The sequence below is a fragment of the Eurytemora carolleeae genome, unplaced genomic scaffold (assembly GCF_000591075.1).
Source record: "Eurytemora carolleeae unplaced genomic scaffold, Eaff_2.0 scaffold22, whole genome shotgun sequence".
Lineage (NCBI taxonomy): Eukaryota > Metazoa > Arthropoda > Copepoda > Calanoida > Temoridae > Eurytemora > Eurytemora carolleeae.
Window position 1 is genome coordinate 473,918 of NW_019396028.1, and position 13,965 is coordinate 487,882.

At 31.7% G+C, this 13,965-nt stretch overlaps 1 protein-coding gene across 1 annotated transcript in view; it reads right to left on the minus strand.

The window, feature by feature from the left end:
• Positions 1 to 933: 933 nt before the first annotated feature.
• Positions 934 to 13,965, minus strand: part of LOC111718384 (protein kinase C and casein kinase II substrate protein 3) — a 33,520-nt gene continuing 20,488 nt past the window's right edge. The window contains exons 9-18 of the mRNA XM_023493962.1: positions 11,873 to 11,986; positions 11,544 to 11,656; positions 11,046 to 11,166; positions 10,054 to 10,164; positions 7,710 to 7,801; positions 7,004 to 7,075; positions 5,889 to 6,254; positions 3,788 to 3,846; positions 3,446 to 3,541; positions 934 to 2,349 (exon numbers count right to left, since the gene is read on the minus strand). Coding sequence (XP_023349730.1) covers positions 2,240 to 2,349; positions 3,446 to 3,541; positions 3,788 to 3,846; positions 5,889 to 6,254; positions 7,004 to 7,075; positions 7,710 to 7,801; positions 10,054 to 10,164; positions 11,046 to 11,166; positions 11,544 to 11,656; positions 11,873 to 11,986 — 1,254 coding nt within the window. The 3' untranslated portion in view covers positions 934 to 2,239. The remainder of the gene's footprint in view (positions 2,350 to 3,445; positions 3,542 to 3,787; positions 3,847 to 5,888; positions 6,255 to 7,003; positions 7,076 to 7,709; positions 7,802 to 10,053; positions 10,165 to 11,045; positions 11,167 to 11,543; positions 11,657 to 11,872; positions 11,987 to 13,965) is intronic.

Sequence of the window (13,965 nt, forward strand, 5' to 3'; positions counted from 1 at the left end):
CACGATTGCTTAATCTGAGTATCCAATGTACACACTTTTGATTTTCTTCTTAATCCTCTTTTTGGATATACCTTCTGTATAAAAGTTACATTTGATAACAATTACAGATACAATGCTATATCGATTGGACTAATATCCGATTGAAATAAAGTCAGCTGTTCACAAGCCGGCTTTTAGAGCATTTAAACAAATATAAATTTTACCATGTTAATATGAACTTATTAAAAAACATATTTTATCACATTTTAGGACCATTGTATTTTTAAACGTGAGTCTTAATAAACATAAATCCAAAACTTAAGTTCGTTTCATCGATGTTTAGTTCAATTGATATGACACCATCAGCACCAAATATAAAACAAGTTTTTCAAAAGTTAAACATCTTACCATGAGACGCTGGTTGGTTGAATTTCAAACTTCTATTTTGGATATTGAATTAATAGCATTAATCTTAATATCCATCATTCTTAAGTTTTCAGCTCTGTACACATACAACTGTTTACTAATAATGATATTACAGGTTAGGTCAGAATCTCCTTATGATAAACAAATATGCAGTACGCACTCGGTATAGTTTATGGCCTATACAATTGGTAAAGGATTAGCGTACATCATTAATCTATACACTTTAACCTCGTTTGAGATAATGGTCTAATATACAGTACACAAATGTGCAGTCCACTTTCAGAGTACTTGTATAAACTTAACTTTCTGAGAACCCCGTTTCTTAACATTAACATTAAGACCAATTGCTGATTTTAAACCACGTTTTAAAATGCTGCAACTATCTTTTCTAATAATTGATTTAAGAAAATTATTAGTATGAAACATTACGTAAAAATGACTTTTTATCAAATAAATAAAAAAAGAACATAATTGAGTTGAAGTATTTCTATTTTATTCTAATGAAGTATGGCAGGGTTAAAAAACAAGAATTGTACAACGTATATTCTAGTGAAAAATTTCACAAATCAAATATAACAACATTGAATTAAAAAGTTAAGTATTAACAGTAGGACAACATTACAAAGCTTAAGTAATAGATAAAATTTATAAAATAAAATAAGTGATTTTGTAATTTGTGATTTGAAAACTAATCAACAGCACTTGGAATAAATATTAAGTGAACTATGAATGGATAATCTGAAAACGGCAAAACGAAAAATCTGAATGGTGGATAAATTGACGGTAAAATTGTAGGAAGGACATTCTGGAAAATGGAGAGAAACAGTGTAATACACAGCCGCTATTTTTAAAATTCGGATTTTGAGTAAGAACGTAACTTTTAGAAAAGAAGCATTTTAGCCATTAAATGTCAACAATTTTCCTAATCCCATTCCATGATAAAAAAATCATTAACAAAAGCTCCCAATCATTAATTAATGAAATTAAATCCTTTTACTCTGAACACTGATTATTCGAACATTCGTACTTTAACCCTAACTACATTACTATAATTATCACAATGATATATTTTCACAAATTTTCTAGATTATCGTATTTTCTGTATGGTGTAACCATAGATTAGTAACAATACAGATAGAACACTAGATGTCGTCTTTTCAAGATTTAGAGGTTTGATGTCGTCTTTTCAAGATTTCGGGGTTTTCTTTCACAATAACCCGGAGGCAGAAACCCACAGAAGTTACGCGAATGCTCTCTCTTGACATTCAACGCGGCATGCACGTAACTCCTTTGGACTTCTGCCTTAGGGTTGTTTTGAAAGAACGACATCTTGTGTTCTATCTGTATTGTTATTAATTTATAGATGTAACGTTTACACTATGCATAGAACACAGTATGCACTTATGCTTTATGCTGTACACTATACACAGTAATATGTATTTTATATCGAAGAATTCGTAACAGCCCTTATGCTGCTTTCTGAATGTTAAAATTGGAATGTTTTGAAAAATTGAATTCACTGTTTCTTGTTTACATATTGGTGACAACTCACTAAGCCTGGGTGTACTCGGAAGACGGACAGTAGTGAATTTATTGAAACATAAAAGAAGGAACAAGGAGCAGTGAGGCCACTAGGTTTGATAAGGCCATGGAACGACGTAACTGTTGTAAAAGGAACGATAGTTTGCAGGAAAATCAGGAAAATCCGCTCAAAAAATAATTTTCTAGGACAGTTCCTAGTTGGCGGAATGATAAAGGATCTTCTGTTGAGTTGTTTAAACTAAATCTGACGTGTGAAAAGTCATGATGATGATTCTACGCGGTAGGATTGTGACTAATCTATAGGTTCTACGTAGTTCGCTGGATAGAGTCCAACCCGACCATCCTTTCTTCCTTTACACCAACCCTGCTCATCCTCATCTTCCAACTTCTCAAACTCATCACCTAATACAGATACATAGTTCAAGGGAATATAAGCGTAATTTCAAGTGAACTTCTATTTATTGAATGGCAGATCCGATTTACAACAAAACCCTCTAAACCTTTGCTTGATAACGTAGACATTCTCATTTATATAGTTCGGGAAATTAAGTGCCAAGAAACCCCTAGAGTATACATTAGCACGCACACAGAGTACAGTGTACACTGTAACCTCGAGTCTCCAGGTACCCAATCTTCAGCTATACAAATGAGGATATCTCCCTCATCGTTGTCCTGACAAAGGTTTAAGGGTACCGTTGTGAATGGATGGTCACTTGAAATTACGCGTACAGTCCCTTTAACAATCAACCAGAGGAAAAAACTTGCCGATTCAATTTTCATTATATTTCATTTATAATACTAAAAGAACTAACTAATCAAGAATCAAGACCTAATCAAGACCTATTGACCTCGACATACTAATTTTACTGATTGATTAGATTGAAAGGGATGTAATTTCAAGCTTTTCTACATGTCCGATTTACAACGGCACCCTTAAAGTACGTTTGATCTAGATTGCATAAATTTTCCATCATCTTTTCTTTCTAAATCTATTGTTATCAATTGTGGGTTTCATTTAAGTGACATGCATATTTCTGCTTAAGAAATAATTCAGAAATTTTTCAGACGTTAACATTTTTCCAGGTAGATCCAGTACTTATATAATTATTGTTTAAATGGTACATGTACATGTTGCAGTGACTTTGCATTTAAGGAAGCGCTTGTCCGATTCACACCGGTACCATTTAAACAATAATTATATAAGTACTGGATCTACCTGGAAAAATGTTAACGTCTGACAATGTATGTATATACATATACATACACATACACATACACATAAACATACACATACACATACACATACACATACACATATACATATACATATACATATACATATACATATACATATACATATACATATACATATACATATACATATACATATACATATACATATACATATACATATACATATACATATACATATACATATACATATACATATACATATACATATATATACATAAACATAAACATATATGTGAGTGTTTACCAGCTTTAAAGGCGAGCTCATCAGGTTCTGCAGCCTCATAATCATACAGAGCCTTCACAGGTACTCCTGGTTCCCCATTATCCACTAGAGGAACCCCTAAACATTATCCTTATATATAAACTCCTGGTTTCCCATTATCCACTAGAGGAACCCCCAAACATTATCCTTATATATAAACTCCTGGTTCCCCAGTATCCACTAATTTTCAATATCTAAGTTTATCATCTTTCTTTCAATCATTTTCCCCAAAAATTCTATTTTTTTGGCCGCTTCGAATAAAAAATTATTTTTAAAAATGAGTTTCAAGAAAATATATAACTTTAAGAAAAAATTTCAAATTACCTCCATCATCCCATTCCTCGGATTCTTCATCGAATGGATTTGGTTCCTTTCCTCCATTACTAAAACAGAATTTAACAATTTAGATAAATGCAATTATGAAAAACTTGACAAATCCAAACTTAATTAGATTGCTAAAACACGGTAACATTTTAAGGCGTAATTTCTAGTGTCCCTCCATGCAAAGATGGCAAAGTACAATTAGTACCCTTGAAAACTTTATCTCATCAAAAATGTGGAAGATACCGTCGTATTTCTGACCCAGAAAGTTTTTTTATTCTGATCATTTATCCATAAGCAAGAAATGGCCAAATTACTTTAACAGAGAAACCACAAATTAAAATAAACATTTTTAATAAACAAAAACATGCATATCTAATTCATACTTGATCCAATTAAGGCTTCAAGGGTATAGTTGGAAATCGGACATTGCCATCTTTGCATGTAGGGTTGATTGTAATTACGCTTACAGTCACTTTGATGCGTGCAATGTGCATTCATCAACTTTATTCAAGGTTTTCGATTTCTGAAAAAAATGAAGAAAAAAATCACAAAAACACCCAAAGTGAAAACGAATACGCATTTGCATATAATGTGAATTTAACACAAAATCAAGATGCTAAAGTGAAACTTTTCATTGAAACGAACAAATGATAAACTTGTTTTAAAATCTAACAAATATGGTTTTAGTGCTCTACTCTCTACCGGCTACAGATTAGGGTCAACACGACAAATTGGTAATAGTAAAAATCATTTTCATTGCTTTTTATACACACCTGCTTTAAATTAACATTCATTACCAATTTGAGCTTTTCTAGTATTTCGGAGCTAAAACGGATTTGTAAGCATGAGCTTTTATTACCGTAAAAATAAGGTTGTCATTCAAAAAATTTTAGTAAAAAATGTTCCTAGAATAAAATTTCGACAAAAAACTGTGCGCACAACTATCTTTAAATTTCACATAAAAATTCATCCATTCAAAATGACTGAGCTACATTAAAAAAAAGTTTGAGCACAATTGCAAATTGCAAAATGTGTGAAGGAAAATATTGGCAGTGCAAATATGGAAGTACAATTGATTTGTTTGTTCTGTAAGGAGGTGTGAACATTGAGTTTAAACATCTAATATACAGTCAGATCCAGTAAAGAACAGAATAAAAGTCATCATTAATAGTGCTTGCCAAATAGATTATCAAGTACAATAGGTGGCAACAGAGAAATGGACCAATTATACACGACGTCAACAAGTGTCAAATGTAACAAGGAAAAAGAAATTTTCACACATTTATAGTTGCCATGTTTTCCAAGATGAAATAAAAAAGTGTAAAATTAGAAAATTAAGAGCACATTGAATTGCACTTATATGAACTTTATTCTAAAATTATTACTATTGTTAATAATTTTGTCGGACACCAAAACTAAGTTGACACTTGTGACGTCAGAATACAGCTGTTCTGAGAGTGTACAAATTCTATGTTGCCATCTATTGTACTAAAATCTATTTGGTTCTTGCAATAAATATACTAATATCCTCTCAAACTTTAGCCTCAACATTATTTCAGTTATGACGTTGTTAAGTTACAAAATCTTCAGCCACGTTACTTAACAAATATTCAACAAAGACGACTGTATCTCTGCTTTATCCTGATTATGACTTGATATCTATGCATCTAGGGAGGATACACCCAGCCGCAATTAGCCTAACAGATTTGCTTTCATACACTACCGAGCCTCCGCTGAACAGTTCACTTAAAATTTTATATTAAAACTAAAATTTTTTTTTTACGCAAAAAGTAACAAATTAAGAAAAAAAATTTTTTAAGTGAATTTGATTTAATTTGTAAAATCTTTGATTTATGCAAAAATTATTTAAAAGAATAATTTTATTTTCAAAGATTTATCTCACTATAAATAATTTTTCGAAAAAAACGATTATAAATCAAATAGAATTAACTTAAGAATTTGATTTCTTGGATCTTCCGTTTCGTGTAAAAACGTCTGAATTTTTAGCAAAAAATTATATTGTTAAGCAGAAGCTCGGTACTGTTAAACAAAACTTTGGAGGCTAAAGGGGGCAGGGGGTTCCCTCCCACATAAATCTCACTGGTTGTCGGATTCTGTTGATTGTATTGATAAGAGCTCCATGGAACCGTTTAACTCACGAGATAAAGCGGAAAACGGGTTGCCAGACGGGTTGTTGGGAGGCTTACAGCTGGAGCTTTCAATGGGCTTCGAACCAGATATAGAATTAGTTAGTAACTGGAGAGGGAATGGTAACTTTTGAACTTCCGCTGAAGGCTGATTATTTCCAGTTTCCGGTTTTATCATTTGGTTCAACTTGGGTTCAGAATCAGGAGAAAGGATTGTTGATTCCTTGGCGTCTTCTTTCTTGACAGTTGGAGGAGTAGGAGTCCATTGAATGGGTAACTCATCTCTTAAGGGTAAAGTTAGGAAAGTTAAGGATTTTTGTTAGTTTTATTTTGAAGTGGTCAAATGGCAGAACAATTTTGTCACAAATATATAAAATTTTTCCCTTTTCAAACATTTTTTATGTTTAGTATGTAAAAAAAAAAAATTTCCCCCCTAAAAATGGTTATCAACCCAGATAGGTCAAATTCCAGGAGTCGTGTTTAAAAAGAATAGAAAAAACCAACAGACCCATATTGCTTCAAGTTAAAAAAAACAAAAAACTGAAACTTTGCCTTCTTCAGATTTCAGGTACATGTAACGTAAATATATTTTAAATACCATTAATAAATATGGTATATTTAAAGAAATAATTCACGTCCTCATCTGAAAGTGCACAGCGCTATACAATTACACTGTACATTGTACACACTATAGAAATTTATGTTGTGCTTTGTTTGAAAAATCAGATAAAAAATCTCACACAGCTGTTAGTTAAATTTCAAAACCCAACTGCTAACAATTTATTAAAAAACAAAAAAAGGTTGTTTTGTATCCGGTGCTAAGAGCACAACACACGCTGTCTAGAATAAGCGAACTGATAATCTAGAAGGGGTTGTCCATAATGTCTCCAACACTATTCGAACATCAGAAATTACTAAGTCGACTTTGATTTGCGGATTTATAAACCCAGTTCGCTCATTTTCGACATATCGAGACCAGAATGGTCAGATGACCATTTTCTATTCCCATTTGTTAGTTGAAAAGGCTGAAAAGGCTGAAAAGGTTGAAAAGATCGAAATCAAATCCTACTTTTCTGAATCCATATCGTCTGAATCATCTTCAAAGGGATTCTTGGATGAATCCGAAGCTTGGATGGATCCTCTAAATCATTTCAGTTTTGGAAATATTTTGAAAATATCTAAATCCTTCACCAAACCAAATACATAGTTCAGAATCCATTTAATTTTGATGCAGATCCGGATCCTGGATCCGCACTGGAAAAACAGAAATCCGGATCCAGGTCATACACATTTCTTTATAATTTACTGAATTTCTTTTAACAAAGCAGAATTTTCAAATATTTTTCTGCTTTTTTTCGCTTATTTTTATGCTTAAAACATTCAGAGATCAGGATATTTTTAAAAATCTCTCTTTTTCAACAGTTCAGAATTGGGGGTTGAGAGTAAATATTTTTTTATGTAGTTTTTGGTTGATATTTAGCCCCTATGATCATATGCACTAGTTGGAGATTAGATATAAGTTTTTACATAATTAACACTTAATCGAAGGGAGGGAGCAAGTGCCCACCCCAAGACTTCTTAATGATCAAATTTGGAACTGAAGAACTTACCCCAATCAATCAATCAATCAATCAATCAATCAATCAATCAATCAATCAATCAATCAATCAATCAATCAACCAACCAACCAACCAACCAACCAACCAACCAACCAACCAACCAAACTTTCAGGGACACCCTATGCCCAAATCAAAATCTCATCATAATTAGATTACCTATTAATATTATTAGATGAATTATTAATATTATTTCCAGGTTTAGCTGCTCCATTCATGTCCTTCTTTCTGCTCTTTACAGCATTATATTCCTGAATATAAACAAAATAAATACAGGCGTCGTCGTATACATAACAACACAATGAAGACGACTTTCAGTTAAAATTATTTATTTCTACAAAGCTTTCTAACAGCATAGATATATATAAACATGGAAACAAAGAGACACTGTCAATTAACAGCTTCCCTTTGTTTACTTGAAAACTTGTAATTTGAAGAAAACTTTTAAGAAAACTTATTTAAATATCGTCTTCATTATATTGATATGAACGCTGATCACTGTATGATTATTATCGAGGTAATTTCGACTCCATGATCTCACATTTGAAAAAACAATTATTGACAAAAAAGTTTAAAATGCCATTAATTAAGAGATGTGTTATGATTATTAGATAAGGTCGTTAGCATATAATAAAAAAGTGTTTATTTTTAAAGATAACAACCTTCTTGAAAAAAGAAATTTAAAGTTTATTGTCTGAAAGATTAATGAAAATTAAGTTTGTATAAAAAAATATTCATTTCAGAGGCAAATATTGAGTTAAAATTGATAAACCACGTAGTTAACAATTTACCCTTCTGATTTTCGAGAAGAAAATTTTGATATAAACATTAAAACTTTTTTTTAGAGTAAACTTAATAGTATTACAACGAGTAAGTAAGAAAATACATATTTTGAGATATTTACTGAACAGAAAATAATCTAATTAAAAAAAAGTTCTAGTAAGTGCAAAAAAATAATAAAATTACTTCATGCATATGTACAAATTTAAAATCTATGTACATGAACTATACCTTGTTCTATATTGAAAAAAATTATATCTTACATTGTTTCAATTTCAAATTTAAATAAACTCGGATATCTGTTAATATATTTGGCTTGTCTGTCTTGTTGTATTCAATTAATGTAAACGATCTGACCCAGATTTGTTGTGCAACTCAAATGACCCCAAGGAAGACTAATCAAATTAAAAAAAAATTGCCTGGAAAAAATGTAGATTTTTGTTAAGCTTTAAAAATCTATCAACGTTAACAGATAGATCCGCAAAATAATGTTTTTAAGTTACGAGGATAAAATGGCGGCTTGAAAGCAACATTCAAACTCTCTGAAAGCCTAGTCTTAAATATTTCAGAGTTTGAACGTGTAGTTTACTTTGTAATTTAACAACACCTACAGCAAATCATTTAACATGTTGTTTAAACTAAATGTAACTCTTCAATATAATCTTCATCATCATAATAAATGAAAATATAACTACTACAATTCCAGCTAATAAATAAACAGCTTCATAGTTTAAATTGACAATTTAGTAAGTAAAAACGGAAATTGACAAGGCAAAACAGATGAAAAACGTTAATTTTTTTCTGTACCTCCCCAACCAATTTTTAATTCGTACCTCTACGTTAAATTTTTTGATCACATATATACAAGTTAATATATTGAAGAGTTCTTAGAATGAGCTTCCTACGAATTTACCCCCGAATGACTTAAAGAAAAGTTTCCAGATCGGCTGAGACAAAGCTTCGACAGGATTTTCCTTTCATAACACCGAATATGCTAGAAATAGAGTTCAATCATACAGTGAGAACTATAAAAACGAGGAATTCGCGTCGTCTTCTTTTTAAATTGTGAAATGTCGCTGAAGATTTTGTAAGCTGTAACTAAACTATGACAGTGCCCTGAACATTTCAGAGATAGCGGAGCCTTGCAAAATCATTCGCGACATTTCTTAAGTAAAGAAAGAACAGAGACAGCATTCATTCCATGGTTTACTAGTTTTAACTGAACAAACTTCATTTTTCTTACTTAATCATTCAAAGGCTACTTTTGGTGGTATAACACGTATCCACATGGACTCCAAACTCGATATTCACAGTGTAAATTTATAATCAAAGTACCTGTGAGCGTAATTTAAAGTGACCCTCCATGCACAGATGGTACTGTCACATTCACAAAGGTACTCTTGAAAGCTTTTTCTGATCAAGTTTGAATTAGATATCAACGTTATTTTTCATTGCGGTTTCTCTGAGAAACTGACTTGCGCATTCCTTGTTTATGAGAAGCAATACACCCACAGAAAAAACACTCTTTCAGAAAAACGACGGTATCTTCCACATTTTTGATCAGATGAATGATTTAAGGGTACCGTTCCAAATCGGGCATTGTCATCTGTACATTGAGGCCGGAGGGTCACTTGAAATTACGCTTCCAGTAAGTTCTATCCAGGGGATATACGTTTTTTTTGTCTGATTGGTACATGTAGTAAATATGTTGATCTATACGTACTGGAAGATCGTCGCAGACCGATCTCTGGTTGATGAGAGTAATGTTTCCGTCGGGAATATTCGTCATCTTCTTCGCCTTCGGAGCAATATCTCTAAACTCCTCCGTATACTCCTAACCAGGGGGATATACATTAACACAACACCACAACCCTCACCACCAGACAACTTCATTTAATTATGTTAAACATTAGTCTCTCTTTATAAACTTGTATCTCAATCTGACGTTAGAGGTGAGAATTTGAGAAACCATTCTGTAATTAAACGGAAGAACATTTCGGATCAACATAAAAGTAGTACCAATTATGACTAATATATAGGGACATAAAAGCTATTTTTAAATGAATGCACTTCTTGTTAGTTTTCACGATGTTATTCTAAACAATTGGGAAAAGGCAAATTTTTTTCGTTTAAATTTCAAAAAAAGTTATTAACTTAATTGTACGGCAGGTTTATAAAACAGACAAATTCGAATCCCGAATATTTCTCCGGGTGTTGTTCTATCGATGAGTGTCCAAATTCCAATTAATTTCAACACTTTTGACCATATCTGGAGAAAATTCATTATTCATTTAAAAAGATAATGCAAAAAAAAAAAAAAAACAAGCTTACATGCAATCTGATGTAAAAAAAAACACAAAGCAAAACATGGCATAAAAACACGTGCATCAATTGTTTAGTACCTACATAATGAAAAGGAATCTAGCTGGTAGTGTACGCTTTGCATATTTTGTGATATTAAATAAAAAAAAATATATTTTTAACCCTCTACATTTATCAATCCCCTTTAAAGTTTGGGGATGGTAGAGATATCCTTTATTTTCTCATTGATAATTAACAATTTCCAATTATGGTTTTTGTCAAAAATGGTCAGAATTTATTTCTCAGTCAGGAAAACGACGATATCCTATTTCTTCGACAATTCCTTGAAGTCACGTGATTCCTTTTCTTAATTTAGGTAATCCAGATCCTAGATTGACCTGTAGGTTGACCTACCTCAAACTGCGGCCAGGCCATCGCCATGTTTACTCCGTGTGTGTTGGACCACCAGCGGAGATCCTTGTCGTGATCGGCATTACTAACAGTGTGATAGAATTCATCGTAGATCTGGGGAAGCCTAAAAAAGAAAAAAAATGTAAAACAAGAATATATTTTTATTAATATCTTGCTCCCAAAAACTACAAAAATATTTGAAATAAGTTCTAAATTGATGTGTGAGAACACTGCCCCCCCCCCAAAAAACATAAGAATGGCAATGCATGGTTTGTTCTCGTTTAAAATGGTTACTAACTAAAAGCGCAAAAAAAAACTAAGATGAAATAACGATAAAAATGTAACATTACTTTTTCGATTTTCGAGTTAAATTACAGAAAGGTTGAACGAGTTTTATGTGTCAAAAATTATATTTTTACAATGTCTTCCTTTAAATGAGGATAAAATCTATTTAATTTCTCCCACTAAATGATTAATTCTGATTTGAGGATAGTATCTTACGCTGAATCTTCTGAAATGTTTAAGCATTTATGAATTGAGAACAAGGTTTCTTTAAAGGTCTGCAACCGCTGGGCTTCCTTACGCTGACACCGCTCAAATACATCCGTCATATCCTAGAATCAATCAATCAATCAATAATCAATCCATAAATCAATCAACTGATGAAAACCACCATTGTCCATTAGATCAAAAAAATCTGCGAAATCAAACATTGTTAGGTTTTTTTTTCACGATAAAAAATGGCTATGTTAGCAGTAAATTTTTTAAAGTTACAATTATTAAAAGAAAGATGGGCGCGATGAACCTCCATATATCTATATTCTACCCACCTCCATATATCTTGAATTATAATTGTTAATATCTAGGAGCGCCAGTTCATATTGATCCTTCGTCTTCTTCACGCTCTCCTCGCACTTAGACACCTTCTCCTGCAGTTTCCGGATCTAGATATAAAAACAATATTAGAGATAGGAACTTACTAATTATCAGAATAAGTTAACTAGCTACGAACAATTGAACAAATTATTTCGTGTGTAGATAAGAAGAAGTTTAAGTTTATTAATCCCGACCTTGGGTCATTTACAAGAATTATTCTTAATCCATTTCTGAACTATACTGTACAAGGAAATCGACCGATCTAAATACATGACACAATTTTAAAGGACATATATAAAATTGCACTCAAATTTACCGGTTTAATTACATTCCAATGGTTATAAACCAAATAAATAGTGTCTCGTGGAGTTTTGATAGAATCTCATGAAAATCTAATAGGATAAAAAACTTTTAAAAAGGCGTATCACAACAAGACAATGTTTAAGAGGAACTGTAAGCGTAATTTCAAGTGCCAAGCCAAAAATGGCAAGGCCTGGTTTACAACGGTACCCTCGAAACCTTTTTTAGACAAAAAATATGTAAAATATTGTCGTTTTCTATGATAAAGTGTTAATGTCTGATAATTTTTATATGTTTAACTGCCGTGGAAATGCGTAAGTCAATATTTGTAGAGTAACCACAATTGAAAATAATCAGTTTTTGAAATTATAAACATTGATATCTTCATACTTCATTCTTACTTAACAAAGCTTTTAAAGGGTAGCATTGAAAATCGGCCATTGCCATTCTTACATGAAGGGTTACTTGAAATTAAGATTACAGAAGAAGACTTATTCATTTTAATAAAGTTAGCAAAAAACATTTTTAACAATGAGAACTCATTAATACTTGACTAAACAATCGTTTTTGCTTTAAAGTTAATCCAATTTAATTTAAATCTCGTCATTAACAGAGATTCAGAAAAAACGCGCAAATAACAACATTTATGTTAAATCCTGAATCATGCTTTCAGAATTATTTCATTGTTTTTAAAATTCAGAAATCTCCAGCATTGAAAATTGAAATTGAGTAAATATTTCTAACTGTTATCTTCTTCAGTACAAATAAGGCAAAAACAATTTAAAAAAATCATTTTAACAAGTTTTATATCAAGAAAAATACATTTTAACTGCTATTTTAAGCAAACAAATTTAATTCAACTATAATTGTGTAAAAAAATCAGCAGTAAAAATTTTGTGAACATTGACAATTTCTATCTACAGATTTAATTTTTATGTATGTTTCTTTATAAGATAATGTTCGTTCAAACTATTGTTTGTTTCTAGATAGACGCTCAACTTCATAGGAGACATTTCGTAGATAAGACAAATTTCATCGGGTGAAAACAATTGTGGAGTTAAAAGACGGGTTTTAGACAAAAAAGGTGTAATTTTAAATAGTCAAATGGACATGAAATATAGCATTTGTGCAGTGTAAACATTAATTAAAAAACATTATTATACATAAGAATAATTAAAGCTCGTGTTCTTTTTTAACCGCTTTATGGGTAGCTGAGCGGGATTTTTATTAAGTGCTGTTTTTTTGCTGGCAGAGAGGCACTAAGGAATGGGGGTGGGATGTGTGTCATGCATATTGCAGAATAACATTCATTATTTCTAATTAAGTTAATAATGTTTCTTGTAACGTTGTAAACAGCGCTAATAAATAGAAATATGATGAGAAATAATTCTAAACAGGAGTCAAAAGGGCCAATGTTTTTGTAAATAAAGAGGATTATGGGATAAAAAACAGGGACTACTGAACACAAATAACGAGTAGTAAAGAACAGGAATGAACAAGAATGATCAGGAAGGAACAAGAATGAACAGGAATGAACAAGAACGAACAAAGGTGTTTTTCATAAGAAACACTGAGCAGGAATGTTAAATAAGAACAGGACGAAAAAACTTCCGCAGACAGATTTTTAAAAATTGTAGTGAACACATATTGTGAGAAGCACAAACATAAATGAGACTGTTACACTGGTGGGCAGCAGGGATATATATTTTGCAGAAATCACCGTGGTTGTGATGGAGGGGAAGGGGGG